General features: G+C 34.7%; 1 protein-coding gene across 2 annotated transcripts; it reads left to right on the forward strand.

Moving 5' to 3' along the window:
* The first annotated feature begins 433 nt into the window (after positions 1-433).
* LOC108465837 (protein arginine methyltransferase NDUFAF7 homolog, mitochondrial) lies at positions 434-9926 on the forward strand. Of its 2 annotated transcripts, XM_017766214.2 has the most exons (14): positions 434-693; positions 776-849; positions 1132-1243; positions 1690-1772; positions 2717-2782; positions 3849-3949; positions 4836-4954; positions 5438-5478; positions 5995-6083; positions 6902-7070; positions 7153-7269; positions 8280-8324; positions 8843-8971; positions 9569-9926. In XM_017766214.2, exons 1-14 carry the CDS (start codon positions 633-635, stop codon positions 9701-9703), a joined length of 1341 nt encoding a protein of 446 aa, XP_017621703.1. In that variant the 5' UTR covers positions 434-632; the 3' UTR covers positions 9704-9926. The 2 variants fall into 2 exon arrangements, with proteins under 2 accessions (XP_017621703.1, XP_052876700.1); XM_053020740.1 differs by lacking the exons at positions 434-693; positions 776-849 and having other exon boundaries at positions 1647-1772.
* The last annotated feature ends 14304 nt before the right edge of the window (positions 9927-24230 follow it).

The raw sequence follows: 24230 nt of genomic DNA on the forward strand, positions 1-24230 counted from the left end.
ATAGTATTCTCCACTCGATTCTTTCTTATTTCTTTCTAAATGCCGGTGATTATTCTCTATTTTCTGTTTGTATAGAAGTACACATGAATTCTTGGTTAAATGTTGTTATTAAATGAGTGTGGTGGTAGGGTAGTTTAACTTTTTGTTTATAATTACAGGATGATATATTGACATGGAAGTATATCATACTAATATTATCACTTTTTATTTAATATAATTTAATATAAAAATAAAAACCCTTTTAATATTATTTAATATAAAATCTTTTAAATGTTAAAACAAAATATATTAAAGATTTTGATTATAATTTATTATAAAATAAATATAATTTAATATAAAATATTTAAATAATATTTTACATTTAAATATTATTCTTTTGATAAACATTAATTTTAATATTAAATAAAATATATTAAAGAATATATTCGTCAATCCTATTGAATATATATTTCTTTCAATCAAATACCTGTTAGATTCTAATGTAGCCCTAAACCATTCCAGTTAACCAATCATGCTGTAAACCAAGAAAACTAAGAGGGAAAAGGGAGCAAGGGTTTAAGGAGTCCCTCTCCCTCATCAGAAGGAAAAAAAAGCCAGGTCCTTCAAGAAAGAATCTAACACAGGTTCAGATCATGCTCCCTCGTTCTAATTCCAGTGGAAAGCTTTTTCCATTTATCTTTAACAAGCTTAAAGGTTCTCTCTGTCTCTTTCTCTCTTTCTCACTCTCTTAATTGATTTAAATATTTTATTTATTCATTCACTTATGTCTCTGAAGTTACCCCAAATGAGCCATTTGCTCCATCATTTCAAGCTCTCTTCTCCACCCGCATTGTTGGAAAACCCATTCTTGTAAGTCATTTTAACTTCTTTCCACTTTTAATTGTTGGGTTTTCCCTTTTCTTTCTCTCTCTCTCTTTTTTTTTTTTGATATTTTGTTTATATCATTGCATTATTCTGGCTACATTCATTTTTTTTGTCTGTTTTTCATTTCATTGTTTATTGGATTATTTATTGTGATTTTCTTTACTTGGTTGCTTTGCGCTGGTTTAGATTTGAAGGCTTGTTCATTTATGTTCATCCTTGTAATTTCATGCAATTTTGATTGATGGGTTGGATTTTTTTTCATTCCAGGTTAGGGATTTCATACATTCGGCTTTATATGATCCTAACCATGGGTACTTCTCTCAGAGGTCAGGTGCTGTTGGTGTGCTCGAGAGGAGCATAAAGTTCAACCAACTTGAAGGTATTGTTAGAAGTTTTTGGATTTTGTTATCTGTAAGCTCTGTAATGTGTTTGTACTTTTTCATGTGGATTGGTGATAGATTCTTAATAAAAAAATAATGAGGATGGTTAACTTACCAGTACCAAACACATACACACACATATATATATATAAGCTATGCATCAAAGAAGTTGATATTTAGGTAGCTTCAAAACCTTCAATATTGATCACTTACTAGCTTGATTTAGTTGCGTCTTTTGTGTGTCCTTGAATCTATGCTCATAGAATCTGTGTTGTGCTTTTATGTTTAAAAGTATTTGTTTTTTGAAATGCAAGAACTGCAATAGACAAATTTAAATATAAATTTAGTAGATGTGGCTCTTAAAAGCTTCATTTGTGGGTGCTGGATGGTCTTCTATTGTAGACTATATTGCTAAGGCTGGCACCAATCTTTTGGCATGTTTTAGGAAGGAAAGCATACATGAAACACTTGGATAAGATTTATAAGCAGAGTGGCATTGCATGGTTCACCCCCGTGGAGCTTTTTAAGGTAATGCTCTAGCAGACTTCACAACCATAACATTACTGGCACTTGAGCAAAGATCTATTTATTCAAATTTTTTAAAAAGAAGTTTATTGTTCACAGTATCATAGCATGTATTTTGGTGTGACATTGCTCATGCCACTCTTTCTGTTAATTCAGCAAGTACGGTTTTTATTGTTATTTATGTACTTTTTAACTTTTTTTTTTTTGTTGTTTTAAATTATTGAGATTAAAAATACTTGAAGGGTATGATATCTTTTTGTTGTGCCTTTAAAGTTCACTAACTGATGTTATTAAGAATGGCTGTTTTAGGAAAAGATTTAGGAAACTGATTTTCTCTCTATTCCCTTACTTCAAGAAGACCTGTACTCTGGTTATGTAATTGATTTCTATTGCTTCCCCTTTCCCTTTGGTTTCTTTGTTTCATTTTCTGATTTTGGGTTTTTCCTTTTGTCCTTTTTTTTACTCCATCTATGTTATGGAAGAGTTACATAGGTTTCTGCTTCAGGCTTGTCATGTTATTAACCATTTGGCTTACACCTGCGAAGGCTATTTACTGTGCCTTCATATTATGAGATGGTTTTGCAGCTAGACATTTCTTTTTTCTTTTTCTTTTGTTTAAGGTGGCCGTAGTAGTATGAGCAGGAAAAACGTTGATATATGTTTTATTTGTTTTTCTCTGCACCTTGCAAGGTGGTTATAGCTGATTATTCTCTCATTGTATAAATACACACACATAAATATGTGCATGTAATCATGCTTCTGTGTTGGTGGGGACTGTTGTTGAATGTCTGAATTTGTATAACCTTATGTGTCTTCTTGATTTCTTATTCCTTTCCATGGCCATTAAACTATTGAACCGAGCTTCATATATAGCAAAACAGTTTAACCCCTTTTCCTTTTAGTGAGCTTTATTGAGGTGATTTTTATGAGCTTTACCTTCCTTGTAGCCATGGTATGCCCAGGGAATTGCTGAAGCCATATTGCGTACAGCTAACCTTTCAGTTCCACTAAAAGTAAGTTCCCTCATTCTCTTTATATTAAAAATCATACAAGCTGTCAACTTATAATTTTCTAGCTTCTATATTTTCAAAATCAATTTGACCTTTTCAGTCTCTCTTTTTCTAGAAAAACTGCTCTACTTTTTAGGGGAATATGGTTTTGATAATTTTCTCACTCCAGCTAGAACTTATGAGAAAACTTAATAGTTCTTAGGCATCATAATGATTCTTCATAGTACAATTTGTTACAATGTTTAATTCCGTGCCACTAGCATGGATATTCTGTGTTGGAAAGTAAAATTTCTAAATTTGCGGTGCAAATGTTAGAATGTATGCTTTGGAACTCTTGGTTCGCTTCTATTTTCCTTTTGAATCCTCTTGAGTTAATAATTAGATGCAAAACAGTGACTTGCCCTCCTTCATGCTTTCATTTGGCAATATCCAGAAGATGCCTATCTTGTGGGAACCAATTCATCGTTCAAGATCCTAATATGCAAACATAATCATATGTTCTTCCTTTTGTGTATTTTATAGACTATAGAATCCAAACTGCTTGTGTTTTTTAAGCACAATGGTCATCTTTAGAGTCTTGGAAGTAATACTTTCACTTAATTTAACTAAGACACAACTACGCTAGGATTGCAATAATAGGTGAATACAAATTGTTCCACTGTTGGAGACTTGGAGGTGTAGGATCACAGGTATATAAGGGAAAAATCTATATTTGGAGATTGAAAGCTGAATTTTTGTCACTTTTATATCTGTTGTTCAGCTGATCAGTGGTTATCTGGTATTGGAGGGTTAAACTATGTTCGAAACGATTCTGTATAGTTATTTATGTTTTTATCTCATTGTACTTTAAGACCTGCTTTTCAAGACAAGTATCCTCTATGTTTGTTTACATAACTGCTGCCTCGTTTCAGTTTAAACTCTACAAGATGTAGACATAGAGTGTTAGATTGTCTTTTTACATTGATAGTCATCTTTATCCCAAACCATCATGAATGGTGGTAAATCTTGGGATCATTGTATGGATATAAACCTAATATTTGAATTAATTCTGCTTGTGCTGTGTGCTCAGATATATGAAATTGGCGGTGGATCTGGTACATGTGCAAAGGGCATACTGGATTACATAATGTTGAATGCGCCTCCAAGAATTTACAACAATATGACATACATGTATGTGTGTTAGCTAATCCTTTATTTAGGATGAAATAATGTGCTATCATATCCCGTCGTCCTATTTTGCATTACTTATAATATATGTATTCTGTAAGGACACAATAAACATTTCCAGGCACTGCACCTTTAAAAAATTCCATTACATTGTTTTAAAATTTGAGAGAAAAGGGTCCATGTTCTTTCTAGAAGCAAATAAATAAAATTCCCAGTTTAGCCGAGATCATAACTTCATAAAAGGTATCAGTCAAACAAAGGTATGTGGCATGGGAATGAAACTGATTCATGATTGAAGGTATCATTCAAATAAAGTTATGTAGTGTGGGAAAGAAACTGGTTTTCGATGTTATCTTCAATGTCCTCAAGGTCTTTTCTGCAGATAGTAGCATGCTTTTACATAGCTTTAATAATCAAAATTTGCAGTTGAGACTGCCAGTATTTCAAATTTCACATTTAGCTTACACCAATTAAAAGTACCTAAGGTTGCATTTGGTAATTAAAATTTCAAGTTTAGGATAAATTGTGTGATAAAGCTCATTTAAACATGACCATCATGATTATTTTCAAATTTTGGTGGATGCCTATTTAGTAGTGAATTTGAAATTCATCTATTTGTGCCCTTTTAAATATATAGGTGTATATTAAATCTTAACTAATTTTTGCTCAGGGTGCGCATTTCATTCTCATAATTTGTATAGCCAACTAAATCCAAACCCACTCTCTTGAATTCATCTTCACAAGCATAACGTAAGAGAATTTTCTTGTTGTTGAGGCATATCTTACTGACTTTAACTGCTGTTGATTGGCATCTCTAAATATGAAAAGGCCTGTTTGGAATCCAATTTGTACACCGTACAATCTTGTACCTGAAAGTTATTTTGTGCAGCTCAGTGGAAATCAGTCCTACATTGGCTGAGATACAAAAACAAACTGTAGGCGAAGTTTGTAGTCACCTTTCAAAATTTAAAGTAGAACACCGGGATGCCATGGACAGGAGTGGATGGGGTAGGCCTTCTTCAATATTGAACTTTTTTGAGTTTTATTTGCTTAATTTCTACTTGAACTATATATACACGATATTCAAGGATGGTATTCCATGTTTTATTGTTATGCTATTCTACCAAGATTCTGAGTGATGTTATTTTCTAGTGTTTCTTTTGTTCTTTCTAGCCTCTGAACTTGTAGAAATGAATGATCATATTGATCTTCATGTATGTGAATATATAAGTACAGTTTTCTGGGCAAAACAGATAGACAGAAAAAGCATTGTGTTCTCTCTCTCTCTCATGGCTGGTACATTTTCACTATTCTGTAGTTTGCATGCTTTATTAGCAAAAGAAAGAGAATCAAGTTTGTGGCATCTATGTTTGCTTCTTAACCTTGTTACCTTAAATTATTCTTAGGTGATATGTGTATCTTATTAGCTTGGTCTTGTCTTGAATTAGCAATCATGAAGAAAGAAATTAAACGAGTTCTTGTTTTTAACAGGAGATGTGGAGCAACAGCCGTGTTGGGTAATAATGCTTGAGGTGTGCTTTACCTCAACTTTATCCTTTGTCATCCATGTAACCAGTTTTTGCTACTTGAGCAATGGTTAGATAATTTAAAATTGTTCAGTTTGCACATTTATTGCAACACATCAAAGCAAATAAACAAATAGGTCAAGTGTAAAAAGATCAAACAAATAATTGGGAATGAGCTTCTTTAAATTTATTCTTCCCAAAAGGTGATCAATATGAATATATGAATGTAGGTTTTGGTTAGAGTGATGGAGATGGGAATTGCTTTATGTAACTGGCAGTTGATATGATGATTCTCTTTCAGAGCTGATGGTAAGACCAGCTGATGATAAATTGATGGGAACAAATTTTTGCTGTGCCATGTGAAAAGACTCTAATTCTAACCGTGTCAGCTATATTCATGAATAATAAAAATATTTTCACCTTCTAAATAAAAGTAGTCTCTGGGCAAGCTTCTTTTAGGTTCTAGCAGGTCATTTTAGGTCCTGTGTACCAAACCAAATTTACGTGATTGATTTTTCACAGGTGCTTGATAATCTTCCACATGATCTTATCTATTCTGAAAGTCAAGTTTCCCCATGGATGGAAGTATGGGTTGAAAAACAGCTGGACGGGTATTCACCACTATGCTATAATTTACAGCTTTTATGTATTATGTATTACATCATAGCTTTTAAAGCTCTCTCTTCACATTTTGGCCTAGTGAAAAAAACCTAATACAGACTGATCTACCATGTGGACAACTACAGAATAACAAACAACAAGATTGCAAAAGGGAAACCAAATTGAGTTCTAATACCTTGTTTACTACCAACTGAAAACTGTGTTAAGCATCCAACTTAGAAAAATCGGCAATAGGTGGAGATGGCCTACCTATATAAAGGCACACGCACTTCAGACGGAGCCAATGTGAGATCCACACAACTTAACAATGACATTATGTTTGTAAATAAGTCATCAAGGTTCCATTATTTTTTATTAATTTTCTATCCAGAAAATAGCAATGAGACTTCATTGAATTTTGTCACTAATGCATTGTGGTGAAATAGACATTTAGTCTTTATTGTTATCTACTTCTGCTCATGGGCAGAATGTTCACCTTAAAGGTGTTGGTAAAATATCTCCTGATCTCTAGCAAATGATTGTCGAAGTTATAACTTCCATATAGTATGCTTTAACAATTTTAACTATTTGTTGACTTCAGGCATACTCTGCTCGTTTATTAGATTCTAAAGTTGAAACAGAAACATCCTACTCTACTCAAAGAACTCCTTTATGCCTACTTATTTTTAGTTCTATAGTGAAGGGACATATCTTTAGAGTTTTAGCAGAGCTACTCACATTGCAAAGAATTAATATCTTTAGTACATTGTTAGATGTGTGATGATTTCTATGATCTTCTGCCAACACCCTCATTTTCCTTCTTTTGCAGGGGAGGACTATCAGAGCTATATAAACCTTTACAAGACTCATTAATTAAACATTGTGTCGAAATTCTGGAACTAGATAAAAACGATACCAAGCGAAGCAGCATTGTGTCTAAAGCTTGGTCTAAATTGTTTCCAAAACCACGAAGATGTTGGCTTCCAACTGGTTCCATGGTTAGAGAACTTTTTAAAAGGTTTGTTTTTGGTTCAAAGTGCAAACTACTCTTTGCTATAATATTTCTTTTGATCTATGCAGAAACTTCTTGAAGTTTTACATGCAGCATTACCAAAAATGTCTTTGATTGCTTCAGACTTCAGTTTCCTACCTGATGTGAAGGTACCTGGTGAAAGAGCTCCACTAGTTTCAACCAAGGTAGTTTCTTTGTCTTTTCTTTATTTCTTTATTTATTTTAGCTGAAGTTGTTAGGGTTTGATCCCTGAATGAGCCTTTGGTAGTGAAGAGCAAAGCCAGGGTTTCTTTACTTTTTACTCTCAGATATAGATATAGGTATAATTTTAAGAATGATTTCCTTAAACTAGTGCCTAGAGCCGTCCAAGAGAGGAGTTCTTCACCAATGAAGATGGATTTTGTTGCTGCTAGTTCTGACTAAATTATTCATTTAACTATTATACAGAATGAATAAAAATTCGCAATGTCTGTTATGAAGATCTTCATTATTATGATTAGAGCAAATTGTGATTTTAACTATGCTGATATTTCTTCAGTACTGCATTGACATTGCTTCAAAATAAATAAAATTCCAAAAGGAAGTTGTCCTAAATTCATCAAATTTGAATCTTATTCTCAACATTGCTTATTCTGCTGCTGATTGTATCTTAGCTGTGACATTTTCTAAAACTACAAATTTGTCAAGGTGCATGTAAACTATGTTTCTCTGGCTCTTCATTTTTGTTGAAGTACCTGTGTCCAATACTTGTGTTCGACTCATGGATATGGGGATTTCACATCCAAGAATCTCCCAAATAATGAAAACCTTACAAAATGTGACCGTTCTCATGTCTGATGCTCACACTTGTGTCCAAGTAACATAGCATAAAGCTTACTGTGGATGACAGTTGTTCAGAAGAGCCAGTATATCCAACCGGCAAATAGCCATAATCCATCTAATGCTTTATTAGTATTATTTTGTGGTTTATAGTTGCCTGAGATACATTGTGTAATTACTCTAATATCGGGGTCTTCACTTTCCCATATGAATGAGAGTGCTTAGAAGCATGGTTAGATATTTGTATGGTTTTCTAGGTCTTATACTTTATTGGTTTCCTGGAAACTACAGAAAGAAAGCGTCCCGATGAAGATTTTACGATTGACACTGGTTCCGCAATCTTGTCTAACCTGTGCACCTTTTTAATTTCCTGCAGAAAGATGGCCAGAGCTCAGATTACAGCAATTATCTTGATGCAAAGGTGGTTTCTTTTTTTTCTTTTTTTTTTCTTTCATTTGGTAATGCTAAATTTAAATGAAATTTATGTAAATGACATTGTACATACTGTTTATAGTAGTGTTAGCTTTCTCTGGCTGGATAAAGCTCAACAACTAGGAAAAGTAGTACTAGGTTTTCAATGGACTATAAAATTATTTAACTAAATATATCTCCAAATGATGCTGAAGACTGAGATCTTGTGGAAAACTCTTGGCAAAGCTCTTCAGCTTTAACGAAGAGTCCACAACCTTTCCCATATTCCAAGTGACGAACTCTACAAACTGAGATATGAGGGCTAGTTTACATCTTTCCTTATCTATGAACCTCTAGCATCATTATGTAAATAAAATCATAATGCAAGTTGATAGCATCTGGCAGTATAGTTTTCTTTTCTTTAATTTTGAGGTTTCGAGTATAGTTTTCTTTTCTTTAATTTTGAGGTTTTGAAGTTGAACCTATCTAAAATGTCAAGATCTGTTTTTGTGGTACTTTCTTCGACAGGGAGATGCTGACATCTTCTTTCCTACTGACTTTTGGCTTTTGGAACGCATTGATCATTACTGTTCTGGATGGCTGAAACTGCAAAAGGATATATCATCCCTGCAGGGGAGAAAGAGGCGAACTATCACAGTAAGTTCACTTCTTTTATGATGTGGGATTTCTATTTCTAATAAAAAGAGTAATTTAGGAGAAAACTATATAAAATATTGGCCGGCTGTCTCTCTTGGTTATTGTGAAATTTCAAAACCATGGAAGGGTAAATTTCCAAAACAGTATCATGGCATGAGACCAATCTTACCAGCAATTCTCTGGGGAACCAAATATAAATATAGCAAGTCTGGTTTGTTAAAACGTGTTAATCTTATAACCTTAAGAGCCTCTGCAATATAAGAGGCAAAAAATGCATTCGGACAATTTTTGGGACAATTTTCCAATTTGCACCGATGAAAATTTATTGATAGCAATGTGTTCGTCTAACTGCTTTTATGAATATGGAGTGTAATAACTCAACCGATTATAAATATCAGTGCAGCTAGACCTTTGCTGACAGCATTGTTATCGTTTAAATCTGTCATTCATATCCCAGAAGAGGGTTTTTGTCCTTGGATTTCAAAAATCTCCGAGGAATCCCTAATATTGTTGACAGCAGACTATATTCTACTGGTAAAAGTAGTTTCTTTTCAGCAAATTCACTCACTAACCATTTCCTCTTTCCTATATTTGTAGCTCGATACATCTTCATTCATGGAAGAGTTTGGCTTGCCGTCCAAGACAAGAGCAAAAGACGGATACAACCCTCTTCTGGATGACTTCAAGAACACTAAATTCTACCTCAGCGTTCCCACACATAATATCAAGTAAGTTATCAACAGTGAAAATGCGGAAATGCCGGCCCCTTTTACTTTCAGAAGTAACTGGTTTATAATACCTCAAGGTCATTGTTGATGGAATCTGAGTAGTTTGCTGGCCTGACATGCATTTACGAAGTTACAGAGTTAACTTTTTTTTTCCCTTATTTATTTCAGCTGTGGAAATATTACTTTTTCCCCATAGAGAAAGGAGGATAATAAATTACTTGGACAAATTCTTTTGTTATTATTATTTTTTTTTTTGGGGGAGGGGGGATTAATGAAGAATCGAGCTTGTCTGATATGCTTACTCAAGTCAAAACCCAACGCATTTTGCTTCCTGTTAAGATGCCACTATCATTTGCAGTCTTGCTACAAAACTGAAATACCTTCGCTGGCAATTTTTTATTACGGTACAAAAAGGTGGGGGAAGGGGGATTAATGAAGAATCGAGCTTGTCTGATATGCTTACTCAAGTCAAAACCCAACGCATTTTGCTTCCTGTTAAGATGCCACTATCATTTGCAGTCTTGCTACAAAACTGAAATACCTTCGCTGGCAATTTTTTTATTACGGTACAAAAAGGTTGCGAGAAAATTTATAAAAGCATGCCCTAAAAAAGTTGAAAATAATAATGAACTAAATGTTTTCTAATTGTCAAAGTTGATATAACTCTTTCAATATAAAGTAGCGTAGAGATTGGTATTGGTTCTCGTGAAGTGTAGATGGAGGAGGCGACCTGGGAGAGGAGCCTGGAGGAAGAAGGATGAAGGGTGAATTTGGAGTCCAAAGTGCACTTTGTTCGGGGACAGAGTGGGACATAAATATGGATCGATTTCCATCGCCTCTAGATGGGTCAATCAATCGTTTCTTGGTTTCTTGTTAGGTTGGTGACGTGGTATTAGATAGTCAGGTTGCAAGGTATATAGTTGATAAGTGATGAGTGTCTTGATGAAATGACTTATTTATTCAAAGATTGTTGGTTTGCGAGTGATTTAACAAAATAATTATCTTTGACAAATGAGACATGCTTGGTAGAGCCAAGTGATTATAATGTTTCGATGCTCTTTACCTAACATATATGTGTTAACACTATGGAAGAAATGTCTTAAGTTTTCTCCCAAAGTTTGATTGCATTGCTGTCGACCGAACAACACAATATAAAACTTGGAAACCTCATGGAATAGTTTGGCCTGAGGCATCTCCATATGGTTGTTACTTTCGTTCTCACTCACAGGATTCATAGTGTGTTCAAATTCATCTCAAACATACTCTCTTTTAGGCTCCAAAGTCATCCCTTTATCCTCTCTTCCAGACTCTTCTCTCTTCTCAACTTAATTCCTCCATTCACACCTTATAGCTCTTCGCTTAATTAGGGTGAATCATGTAATAGCCCGTTTTCAGTGAAATCGGAATAGTAGTTTCGAGATCGCAAATCCGACGTTAAAATATATATTTTCTTATTTTTTTTATTGCCTACAGCATGATAGTAGTACCGTATAAAAATGTTGTTAAGAAATTTTACCGTTTGCGTACTTAATTCGATAAAAAGGACTAAATTGTAATAAGTACAAAACTTGAGTTATATAAGTTAAAGGGATCTAATGGTTATGCTATTAAATGGTTAGAGGGTCTATGTTGTAATTAAACTATTGGTATCATGAGTGGACAATTATGGACATTTTATATGTGTTTTTAAAGGTTTTTAATTAAGGTTAATTTGGTAATTTAATAAATGCATAATAGTAAAATGGCTAAAAAAAAAGCCATCATCTTGTTATACTCATCCTTTCATTTGAAAATTAGGGTAGAAAACTCCATTAAAGGAGCTTCAACTTTCGGCTACTCAAGTCTCTTGCATGTAAGTGTATTTCATCCCATTTTTAATGATTTCTATATTTTTGGAGTCGTTTTAATTTAATCTAGCTAGCCGAAGGACTAATTTGCAAAATTGTTTAATGTCTAGGGTTTACCATGAATGCATTTTAGTTGTTGGTGATGTTTAATGGAAGAAAATGAGTCATTGTTGTTAGATAAATAACTTTTGTTAAGTGATTTTTGATAAATTTGTTAATTGCGGATTAAATTGAAAATTATGAAATATTCATGGTGTAATTTGTGAATTAATGAAATGTGTGGGTTGCTATAAGCTTGTATAATATTCGGCTAGGCTTGAATAGGGGTGAAATTGCATGAATTTCATTTTACGAGCATAATGACTAAATTGTAAAGAAATCAAAAGTATAGGGGCAAAATTGTATTTTGCTAAAATGTGAAATTGAGTTAAATTGAATAGAATGATTATTGAATTGAGCTGAATTTATTCATTTAGATCAAGATAAACCATGTACGACTCTAGATTGATGCAAAGAAAAAGTTTCGGATTAGTCGACTTCATTTTTCTACTTTTATCGTCGTGGTAAGTTCGTACGTTTAAGTTTCATTTTTATTTTATGAATTGAATGCTATTATTGTATAATATTAAATTGAGTGTTGATGGAAAAATGCAACGGCGTAATGTTGATCATCGACAAATGAAAAGGGATAGCTTCGGCTATCGAATGCGAAAAGGGATAACTTCGGCTATCGACTATGATAAGGGATGGTGATGACCATCAACAATGAAAAGGAATTGTGACGAACATTGAACTATGACAAGGGATGGCTTCGACTATCGATCTATGAAAAGGGTTGGTGACGACCATCAAATTATGAAAAGGGATAGCTTCAGCTATCGAACTATTGAAAGGGATAACTTCGGTTATCAAATTAAGAAAAGGGATGTGTCAACCATCGTATTATTATCTCGTGTGAGCTTTGGTAAGAGTTTTCAATGTAAATTACATTAATATGATGAAAGGTAGGTAATGTGTACCTTTATGGAAATTAAAATTAAGAATGTATATATATGAGTTTTCAAATTAGTTGTACTCATGTTGAATTGGGATATACATGCTTTGTGGTTGTTTAATGTTAACAGTTTTAGACTATATTTGTTACGAACTTACTAAGCATGACATGCTTACTTCATGTTATTTTTCTGTGTTTGTAGTTGTCGGAAGCTCGTTCGGATGGGAAAGTCGTCGAAGATCTATCACACTATCTATCAGCTCTTTCGAAACTTTTGGATTTTTAATTTTGTTTATAATGGCATGTATAGGTATTATGACTAATGTTGGCCATATATTTTGGTTGTAGGAATAGTCATATGGTTTGGCTTGTGATTTAGCATTTTGATGTTGTTATGAGCTTAGTTTATGGTATGTAAAAATTAACCTTAATATGGTCGATGTTTGGCTTAATATTTTTAAATTGTGATAGATGAATATTCATATTGTATAAGTCTTGTAACTTGTTGTTGTTTGGTAGCTTGATAAGAAAGGTATATATGTCTATTAATATTAGTGGATGAATGGCATATTTTGTACCATGTGATAGGCTATGGTAAGTTAATTCAATGGTTTGAGTTAATACAAGTTTAGTTGAAAGTTAGCTAGTCATTTTGGCCAAATTGAACACATGGTTGAACATGTTTATGTTTTGTCATTTAAAGTGCCTAAGGGCAAATTGGTTGTATGATGTTATACCATATGTATATGATTTGTTTATGCTTGATTTTGGTGCCTTATAAAGGCTTGTGCATAAGTGCATTTTGGTTATAGGTACATGCTAGTTTGAGTGAGAAAAATGGCTTGTAAAATGGCCTATTTTCGTCCACACTGGCGTGTGTCTCAACCGTGTGTGACACACGGTCAGGTGAGACGACCGTATGTCCCTTGTAGCTTTCGAAGGGTTACAAGTCAGGCTGTTACATGGCCTAGCACACGGTTTGGCACACGGGTGTGTGGGGTTATTTCGAAGGGTACACGGCCTGACACATGGGCATGTGGCTTGGCCATGTGACCCAAGTCAGTGAGTTACACGAGCACGGACACAGGCTGGGACACGGCCGTGTGTCCCTACTTAGAATGCCCACACGACTTGGCCACACGGTCGTGTGACCCTTGTAGTTTTGAAAATTTTCACTACTTTATAAAAAATTCTTTGAATTTTCGATTTAATCCCGATTTGTTTCTAATGCGTAATTTGGGCCTCAATGGCTCATTTAAGAGACAATATGTATGTTTTGAATTGGTTTTAAAATGTTTATTGATATGATTTGAATAGTTGGAAATTTATGTCTGTTTGATTTGAAAACTCTGGTAATGCTCCGTAAACCTATTCCGGTGATGGATACGGGTTAGGGGTATTACAAATCAACTCTACTATCTACGCTACTTTCTAGTATAACAATTGGTGTGGTGAGTGTGGAACATTGTAATATCCCGAATTAGGGCCTAATCGGAATAGTGATTTCGTGACCACAAATCTGAGATAGAAATAATTATTTTATAATTATTTTGATATTTATGATATGATTGCATGATTGTGTAAAAATTTCGTGATGAAATCCTATGCCTAAAGTGCTTAAATTGAAATTAAGGACTAAATCGAATAATTTGCAAAATTTGCATTCTAGGAGTTTTTAGTATGAAATTGCTTTGGAATATTAATGAGGAGGTCTTAAATAGCAATTTGACCAATTTCTAAGTCTATGGACAAAAATTGGACATGGATGGAATTTTTGGAAAGTTTAGTAGTAAGGGCATTTTGGTCATTTAGTTATTAAAATGAATTAAAAACAAAATTAAAAGCCAATTTTTTTCCATCTTCTTCATTAGGCCGAAATTTCAAGGGTTCTCCATAGCTAGGGTTTGTTTCAAGCTTTCAAGCTCCATAATCAAGAGAAACGAGATTCAAGTCGCGATCGAGGGAAAAACAAAGTTTACGAAGAATAGGCTCGATTGCTAATAATTTTGTATCGAGGTAAGTTCATGTGTAAATGTAGTAACATAATTGTCCTTTTAAATAATTTAATGTTATTTATGTGATATGATGATTAATATCATGAAATATTATGCTTTGTGGTTATTATTGAGTAATATGCAAATTATGTGTGCTACTTGTTAAATATGAATTGCTACCGAATATCGATTTCGATATTCCGTGAAAGACAGCAAAGATGTGTGATCGAGGAAAAAGCCCGTTTGAACCTTGGGAATAGATTAGAATACAAGTGACATGTCACTAGGATATTTGAGTTCCGAACTCGTTGAGTTGAGTCCGAGTTCGTGAGATGTAACTAGGCATCCTAGCTCGTTGAGTTGAGTCCGAGTTCAGTTATGGATGCGAACGCCCGAGCTCATTGAGTTGAGTCCGAGTTCACTTACGGGCGGGTTACATGGTAGCTTGGCTACATAAGTTCCGCAGGCTATTGAGTTTGTCTAGCTACGGGTATGGCACTCACGTTCATGAAATCCGCGTATTCGAATTATATTCCGATGTGTTCAACGGGTGAATCTTAAGTGAATGAGAAGAATGCCTAAAACGGAGGTGACATGTTGGTAAGTGTGGTAAATGAGAAAGTTTAACAGGTATGTGCTTAAACCCTCGGGTTGAGAACTTGGTATGATGAAATCGTAGTAAGATATTAAATGCAAATGTAACATGAATGTCTTGGTGTTGTTTATGCAAATGATGATTTATGTGGAATTGCATGATTATGTTACTTACTATTTGCATGTGAACTTACTAATCATTTGTGCTTACTCCCTCCTTTTTATTCATTGTAGTTGTTGACAAGCCGGCTTGAGAATCAGGATAGGTCGAAGATTCGTCCACACTATCCGAAGGCCTAAATTGGTAAAATGACTTGTGTGTTTTGAATGTGGCATGTATGGCAAAATACTCACTTTGTGTAAATGATCTTATGATATGGCTATGGTTTGGCAAGAAAAGGGTTTGTAAATGATTAGCCATTGGAATGACCAATCTAAGTCATATTTGATGTTATGTATGTTTAAAATGCTATTTAGTCCATGAAAATATCTAGTAAAGTAAAATTTGCCATAAAACAGAATCTGACAGCAGCAGTGATGTAAATTTTAAAAATAACTAAAAATAATATAAATAGAATTAAATGATAAGTAAGTTATGAAATTGAAGCTTGATGAGTCTATTGTCATATGGATGGAACAAAACTGGTATATGAGTTATATTTTGTGAGATATTTAAATTTTTGTGAAACAGGGATAGAGTGATTTCTGGATCCCCTATTCTGACTTTAAAAATTCACTATAAATTGTAAAAAATCAATTAGGAGTTTTATCTTACATGTATGAAATCCTTATTGAGTCTAGTTTTATAATAAACAAACGATATAGTCATTTAAACTCTGTACAGGGAGATATATGATTTGTAATACACAGGGGTCAGAGTAGTCGAACCCTGAAACAGGGGAGACTTTAACTAATAAACTGTACTAATTGGCTTGACAAAAATTATAGAAAACAATTAGTAAATATATATATGAGTCTAGTTTCAGGGAAAATTTACAGATCTTAATTTCGAGTTTCGAAACTCGAGATATGAATTTTTAAGTGATCTGTGATGCGCTTGGCCACTTGTGTCGGTAATTTTAAAATAAATTGTTTGAGCTGTTAAATTAATGAATTAAGTTTAGTAACACCTCAAGCTCGACTTTGACGACGGTCTCGGGCGTGAGGGCGTTACATTTGGTGGTATCAGAGTAGGTTTAGTCAGTTCTCGGACTAATGTGTTGTATGTACGGGTTTTGCTATACATGCCATATATATATATATTGTGATAGTGTGACGACTTCTGACCTTTCAAATGATTTTTTTATAGTAAATGGATCCCGATCCGATTCTGGTGATGATGTAGAGAGTAATGCACCAGCTCAATGAAGGGCGGTGCTAATCGAAAATCCACCTCCTCATGTTGGTCAAGGAGGAGGAGAAGGGCTCGGAAGCCTTTCTCTAGATAATGAGTGCACGTATCTCGAAGTTCGTTCGTACGAACCCGAATGTACAACCTCTCCCACCTCCCCCGATTCCTCAACCTGTACCCTTGATGCCTCAAGGTGTAGATCTGATGAAATTTCACAGAACTCCAGTTGATAGAATCCGTAAGTAAGGGGGCGAAGAATTCAGGGCAAATATTGATGATGATGCCGAGAAAGCAGAGTTTTGGCTTGAGAATTCTATTCGAGTATTTGATGAATTGTCTTGTACAACTGAGGAATGCTTAAAATGTGCTATATCGTTGTTGAGGGATTCAGCTTATCATTGGTGGAAGACATTGACTTCAGTAGTACCGAAAAAGAAAATAACTTGGGAGTTCTTTCAAGAAGAATTTCGGAAGAAATACATCAGTGAAAGATTTATTGATCAGAATTTTAAAGAGTTTCTTGAATTAAAGCAGGGGAACAAGACAGTTACTGAATACGAAAGGGAGGTCATCAGGTTGAGTAAGTATGCTAGAGAATATATTCCTACAGAAGCTAACATGTGTAGACGATTTGAAGACGGACTCAATGAAGACATCAAAGTATTTGTTGGGATTCTTGAATTAAAAGAAATGGTAGTACTGGTTGATCGAGCTTGCAAGGCTGAAGAACTACTTAAAGAGAAGAAAAAAGTAGAGGCTGATACTAGAAATTGGAAGAAAAGACCGACGAGCAGTTCATTCTCACAGCAATCTAGAAAATCTAGAAATATGAATCCTCGTTCATAGGTTTCGGCTGGACAATCATATGGAAATTTTAAGAAGCAAAATGTGGGTCCTAAATCTCAGACTACTTCTGCGGCTAGTGTGGGAAATACGAGATCCGTTAAGCCCGAGTGCCAGCAGTGTGGCAGAAATCATTTTGGCCCATGTAGAGCGAATGAATGTTTTTGGTGTGGTTCTCCAGATCATTTTATTAGAGACTGCCCAGAGAGAGCTGAAAAAGAAAAATTTCAGAGTGTAAAAGCTAGTGGTGCGGACTCGAGGGAAGATATTCGAGAAAAGTCGGAAATGAAGCAAGCAAAGAAAATGTAGTCGACATTCAACAGTAAATCAAGCAAGGGCTCCAATAGAACTTATGCTATAAAGGCACGTGAAGATGCTTTATCACCCGATGTGATTATCTTGGTATATTTTCTCTTTATGATGTTAATGTTATTGCTTTGATTGATCCCGGTTCTACTCATTCATATGTATGCATGAAACTGGTGTCCAGTATGAATATACCTGTTGAGAACAAAGAATTTATGATTAGAGTGTCGAATCCGTTAGGTAAATGTGTGATAGTTGATAAAGAATGCAAGAAATGCAAGAAATGCCCTTTAATGATTCGGGTCATTACTTTCTGGCCGACTTGATGTTGTTGCTGTTTGATGAATTTGATGTTATTCTGGGTATGGATTGGTTGACATTGCATGATGCTATAGTAAATTGCAAAGAAAAGGTTATAGAATTAAAGTGTGAAAGTGGTGAAATTCTACGGGTTGAACCAGGCAAATCAGAGGCATTATCTAGTGTGATTTCTTCGATGTTGGCTCAGAGATATTTGAGAAAGGGTTATAAAGCTTATTTGGCGTATGTAATTAATACAAAAGAAATTGAAAAGAAAGTTGAATCAGTGCCGGTTGTGTGTGAATTTGCGGATGTATTTTCAAAAGAGTTGCCGGGTTTGCCTCCAGTCAGGGAAGTAGAATTTGGTATTGAATTGATACCGGGAATAGCTCCGATCTCGATTGTTCCGTATAGAATGGCACCAGTAGAGTTGAAAGAATTAAAGTCACAATTGCAAGAGTTGACTGACAAAGGCTTTGTGAGACCGAATTTTTCACCTTGGGGTGCTCCCGTGTTATTTGTGAAAAAGAAGGATGGTTCTATGAGATTGTGTGTTGACTATCGGTAATTAAACAAGGTGACAATCAAAAACAAGTATCCGTTGCCAAGAATTGATGATTTGTTTGATCAGCTAAAAGGAGCGACATGGTTTTCAAAGATTGACTTAAGATCTAGGTACTACTAGCTGCGAGTAAAAGAGTCGGATGTGCCTAAAACTGCTTTTAGAACAAGGTACGGTCATTATGAATTTTTAGTTATGCCATTCGGGTTGAAAAATGCTCCTATTGTGTTTATGGATTTAATGAATCGCATATTTCAGTCATACTTGGACAAATTTATTGTGGTGTTTATAGATGACATCTTAATTTATTCAAAAGATGAGACAGAACATGCTGAGCACTTGAGGATAGTTTTGTAAACTTTGAGAGATAAGCAGTTGTATGCTAAGTTTAGTAAAAGTGAATTTTGGCTTTGGGAAGTTGGATTTTTAGGTCACATTGTTTCAGGTGATGGTATACGGGTTGATCCTAGTAAAATTTCAGTCATTGTTGATTGGAAACCACCGAAAAATGTAACCGAGGTTAGAAGTTTCTTGGGGCTAGCTGGGTATTATCGGCGGTTTGTAAATGGATTTTCTATGATTGCTGCTCCTATAACTAGACTATTCCGAAAGGATGTTAAATTTGAGTGGACGGAAAAATGTCAACAGAGTTTTGAAGAATTGAAAAAGTTATTAATTGAAGCACCAGTGTTGGTACAACCCGAATCAGGTAAAGAATTTGTGGTGTATAGTGATGCTTCTCGAAATGGCTTAGGATGTGTACTTATACAAGAAGGAAAAGTGGTGGCTTATGCTTTGAGGCAGTTAAAATCTCATGAAAGGAATTATCCGACTCATGATTTGGAATTGGCCGCTATAGTGTTTGCTTTGAAGATTTGGCGACATTATTTGTATGGTGAAAAGTGCCGAGTATATACCGTCCACAAAAGTCTTAAGTACTTGATGTCACAAAAAGACTTGAATTTGAGACAGCGAAGATGGTTGGAGTTATTGAAAGATTACGAGCTTTTTATTGATTACCATCTGGGAAAAGCGAATGTGGTTGCCGTTGCTTTAAGCAGAAAGTTGCTATTTGCTTTGAGAGCTATGAACACTCGGTTAAAGGTATCAGATGATGGTTCGATTCTAGTAGAGTTAAGAGAAAGACCGATGTTTTTACAAGAGATTTGTGAAGCTCAGAAAAATGATCAAGATTTGCAAGCCAAGAGAAAGCAGTGTGAAGCTGATACAGGATCAGATTTCAGAATCGGTTCTGATGGTTTCTTGATGTTTAAAAATCGAATTTGTGTACCAAAAAATGATGAGTTGATTCAAAAGATTTTGCATGAAGCACATAATGGTTGTTTGGCGGTTCATCCGGGCAGTACGAAAATGTATAATGACTTGAAGAAAATGTACTAGTGGAGTGGAATGAAAAGAAATATTTCAGAGTTTGTATCAAAGTGCTTAGTTTGTCAACAAGTGAAAGCTGAACACCAAGTACCTTCCGGATTACTCCAGCCTATCATGGTTTCTGAATGGAAATGGGATCGGATTACTATGGATTTTGTATCAGGGTTTCCGTTAACTCCGGGGAAGAAAAATGCCATCTGGGTAATAGTTGACAGACTGACTAAATCGGCTCATTTTATTCCTGTACATACAGATTATTCTCTTAATAAGTTGGCTGAATTGTATATCAGTGAGATTGTTAGCCTTCACGGAATACCTTTGTCAATCATTTCGGATAGAGATCCGAGGTTTACTTCGCGGTTTTGGCAAAAGTTACAAAAGGCATTAGGTACGAAGTTAAATTTCAGCACTGCCTTTCATCCAGAAACTGATGGACAATCAGAGAGAGTGATTCAGATTCTTGAAGACATGCTCAGATGTTGTGTATTGGAATTTCAAGGTAGTTGGGAAAGATACTTACCATTGGTAGAATTTGCTTATAATAATAGTTATCAGACGAGTTTGAAGATGGCACCTTATGAAGCATTGTATGGTCGTAAATGTCGGACGCCGTTGTATTGGACTGAACTCAAGGAAAATCAGATTTATGGAGTTGATCTAATAAAAGAAACCAAAGAAAAGGTGAAAGTGATTCGAGATTGTTTGAAAGCTGCTTCAGATAGACAGAAATCTTATGCGGATTTGAAACGAAAAGAAATCGAGTTTCAAGTTGGTGATAAGGTATTTTTGAAAGTGTCTCCATGGAAGAAAGTCCTTAGATTTGGACGGAAGGGTAAGTTAAGTCCGCGTTTTATTGGACCGTATAAAGTAATTAAAAGAATTAGACCAGTAGCTTATCGGTTAGCATTGCCATCTGAATTACAGAAGATGCATGATGTGTTCCACGTATCTATGTTACGTCGGTATCGTTCGGATCCTTCACATATAATTTCACCGATAGAAATTGAACTACGACCTGATATGACTTACGAAGAAGAACCGATTAAGATTTTAGCTCGAGAGGTCAAGCACCTAAGAAATAAAATTGTCGCTCTAGTGAAAGTATTGTGGCAAAAGCACGGGGTAGAAGAGATTACATGGGAACCTGAGGAAACTATGAGAAACCAATACCCACACCTGTTTACCGGTAAGATTTTCGAGGACGAAAATCCTTAAAGGGGGGGAGAGTTGTAATATCCCGAATTAGGGCCTAATCAAAATAGTGGTTTCGTGACCACAAATTTGATATAGAAATAATTATTTTGATATTTATGATATGATTGCATGATTGTGTGAAAATTTCGTGATGAAATCCTATGCCTAAAGTGCTTAAATTGAAATTAAGGACTAAATCGAATAATTTGCAAAATTTGCATTCTAGGAGTTTTTAGTATGAAATTGCTTTGGAATATTAATGAGGAGGTCTTAAATAGCAATTTGACCAATTTCTAAGTCTATGGACAAAAATTGGACATGGATGGAATTTTTGGAAAGTTTAGTAGTAAGGGCATTTTGGTCATTTAGTTATTAAAATGAATTAAAAACAAAATTAAAAGCAAATTTTTGTCCATCTTCTTTATTAGGCCGAAATTTTAAGGGTTCTCCATAGCTAGGGCTTGTTTCAAGCTTTCAAGCTCCATAATCAAGAGAAACGAGATTCAAGTAGCGATTGAGGGAAAAACAAAGTTTACGAAGAATAGGCTCGATTGCTAATAATTTTGTATCGAGGTAAGTTCATGTGTAAATGTAGTAACATAATTGTCATTTTAAGTAATTTAATGTTATTTATGTGATATGATGATTAATATCATGAAATATTATGCTTTGTGGTTATTATTGAGTAATATGCAAATTATGTGTGCTACTTGTTAAATATGAATTGTTACCGAGTATCGGTTTCGATATTCCGTGGAAGATGGCAAAGATGTGTGATCGAGGAAAAAGCCCGTTTGAACCTTGGGAATAGATTAGAATACAAGTGACATGTCACTAGGATATTTGAGTTCCGAACTCGTTGAGTTGAGTCCGAGTTCGTGAGATGTAACTAAGCATTCGAGCTCGTTAAGTTGAGTCTGAGTTCACTTATGGATGTGAACGTCCGAGCTTGTTGAGTTGAGTCTGAGTTCACTTATGGGCGGGTTACATGGTAGCTTGGCTACATAAGTTCCGCAAGCTATTGAGTTTGTCTAGCTGCGGGTATGGCACTTACGTTCATGAAATTCGCGTATTCGAATTATATCCCGATGTGTTCAACGGGTGAATCTTAAGTGAATGAGAAGAATGCCTAAAACGGAGGTGATATGTTGGTAAGTGTGGTGAATGAGAAATTTTAACAGGTATGTGCTTAAACCCTCGGGTTGAGAACTTGGTATGATGAAATCGTAGTAAGATATTAAATGCAAACGTAACATGAATGTCTTGGTGTTGTTTATGCAAATGATGATTTATGTGGAATTGCATGATTATGTTACTTACTATTTGCATGTGAACTTACTAAGCATTTGTTCTTACTCCCTCCTTTTTATTCATTGTAGTTGTTGACAAGCCGACTTGAGAATCGGGATAGGTCGAAGATTCATCCACACTATCCGAAGGCCTAAATTGGTAAAATGGCTTGTGTGTTTTGAATGTGGCATGTATGGCAAAATACTCAATTTGTGTAAATGATCTTATGATATGGCTCAATTTGTGTAAATGATCTTATGATATGGCTATGGTTTGGCAAGAAAAGGGTTTGTAAATGATTAGCCATTGGAATGACCAATCTAAGTCATATTTGATGTTATGTATGTTTAAAATGCTATTTAGTCCATGAAAATATATAGTAAAGTAAAATTTGCCATAAAACAGAATCTGACAGCAGCAGTGATGTAAATTTAAAAAATCACTAAAAATTTTAGAAATGGAATTAAATGATAAGTAAGTTATGAAATTGAATATTGATGAGTCTATTTTCATATGGATGGAACAAAACAGGTATATGAGTTATATTTTGTGAGATATTTAAATTTTTGTGAAACAGGGCCAGAGTGATTTCTGGATCCCCTGTTCTGACTTTAAAAATTCACTATAAATTGTACAAAAACAATTAGAGTTTTATCTTACATTTATGAAATCCTTATTGAGTCTAGTTTTATAAGAAACAAACGGCATAGTCATTTAAACTCTGTACAGGGATATATATAATTCGTAATACACAGGGGTCAGAGTAGTCGAACCCTGAAACAGGGGAGACTTTAACTAATAAACTGTACTAATTGGCTCGACCAAAAATTCTAGAAAAAATTAGTAAATATATATATGAGTCTAATTTCAGCGAAAATTTACGGATCTTAATTTCGATTTTCGGAACTCGAGATATGAATTTTTAAGCGACTGTGATGCAGTTGGCCAGCTTGTCTGGTAATTTTAAAAATAAATTGTTTGAGCTGTTAAATTAATGAATTAAGTTTAGTAACACCTCAAGCTCAACTTTGGCGACGGTCTCAGGCGTGAGGGCGTTACAAACATGGCTCACTTTGCCTTAGGTGTTCCATCAAATAAAAAAGAACTAAAATCATATCACAAGCCTAAACACAACCTCGAATGATTCAAAATTAGTTCCAGATTAACATGAGGCAACAAAATCCTTAGCAACAATCACAACACAACTTGTATGGCCCCATTATCTATTTCATATAAGTTACACACACTACACCTACCTAGGTATTATCCTCGATACCCGAACTAACAAAACAACCCACCACCCTCTTAGGGCAATCCTAACGCCTCCATGGTGACGAAACTTCACAAAATCTAGACTCTGATTCACAACAATTTACACTTATGCAAGAAATATGAAAATGTTAGCACAACTTTTTATGAACAATGACTCTACTAGCAATAATAGGAGCCAACATGTGGCAAAAGAAGTCAATCTATATTTATGTCTCACTCATCCTTGAGCCAAGGACTCTTTAAACACAGACTGTCTTTTAGGCTCCAAACTTACCCCTTCGTCCTCTCTTCCAAGCTCTTTCATCTCAACTTAACTTCTTTGTCCACACCTTGTAGCTTTCTGCCTAAATTGGATGAATTGACTTCAATCTCTATGCCATTTTTTTAATATCAACTATATATATATATATATATATATAGGGAGAGTGAGGGGTAATGAAAACAAATGTATTTATGGGTGAAGTTGATTTTATATCATTCATATTTACTTAAGACTTGGAATAAAATGTAGACTTCAAAATTTATTCAAATTCATTCATATTTGTAAAAATAATATCATGAATAACTATATTTGAATATTTAATATAGTACA

Source organism: Gossypium arboreum, chromosome 10 (genome assembly GCF_025698485.1).
Source record: "Gossypium arboreum isolate Shixiya-1 chromosome 10, ASM2569848v2, whole genome shotgun sequence".
In the NCBI taxonomy this organism is placed as follows: Eukaryota; Viridiplantae; Streptophyta; class Magnoliopsida; order Malvales; family Malvaceae; genus Gossypium; species Gossypium arboreum.

Excerpts from the sequence above, each read along its gene's own strand:
- LOC108465837 (XM_017766214.2), top strand. The coding sequence starts at position 633 with ATGCTCCCTCGTTCTAATTCCAGTGGAAAGCTTTTTCCATTTATCTTT. Across the intron at positions 4,955-5,437 it reads CATGGACAGGAGTGGATGGG|GAGATGTGGAGCAACAGCCG; the intron begins GTAGGCCTTCTT and ends TGTTTTTAACAG. Across the intron at positions 8,325-8,842 it reads GCAATTATCTTGATGCAAAG|GGAGATGCTGACATCTTCTT; the intron begins GTGGTTTCTTTT and ends TTTCTTCGACAG.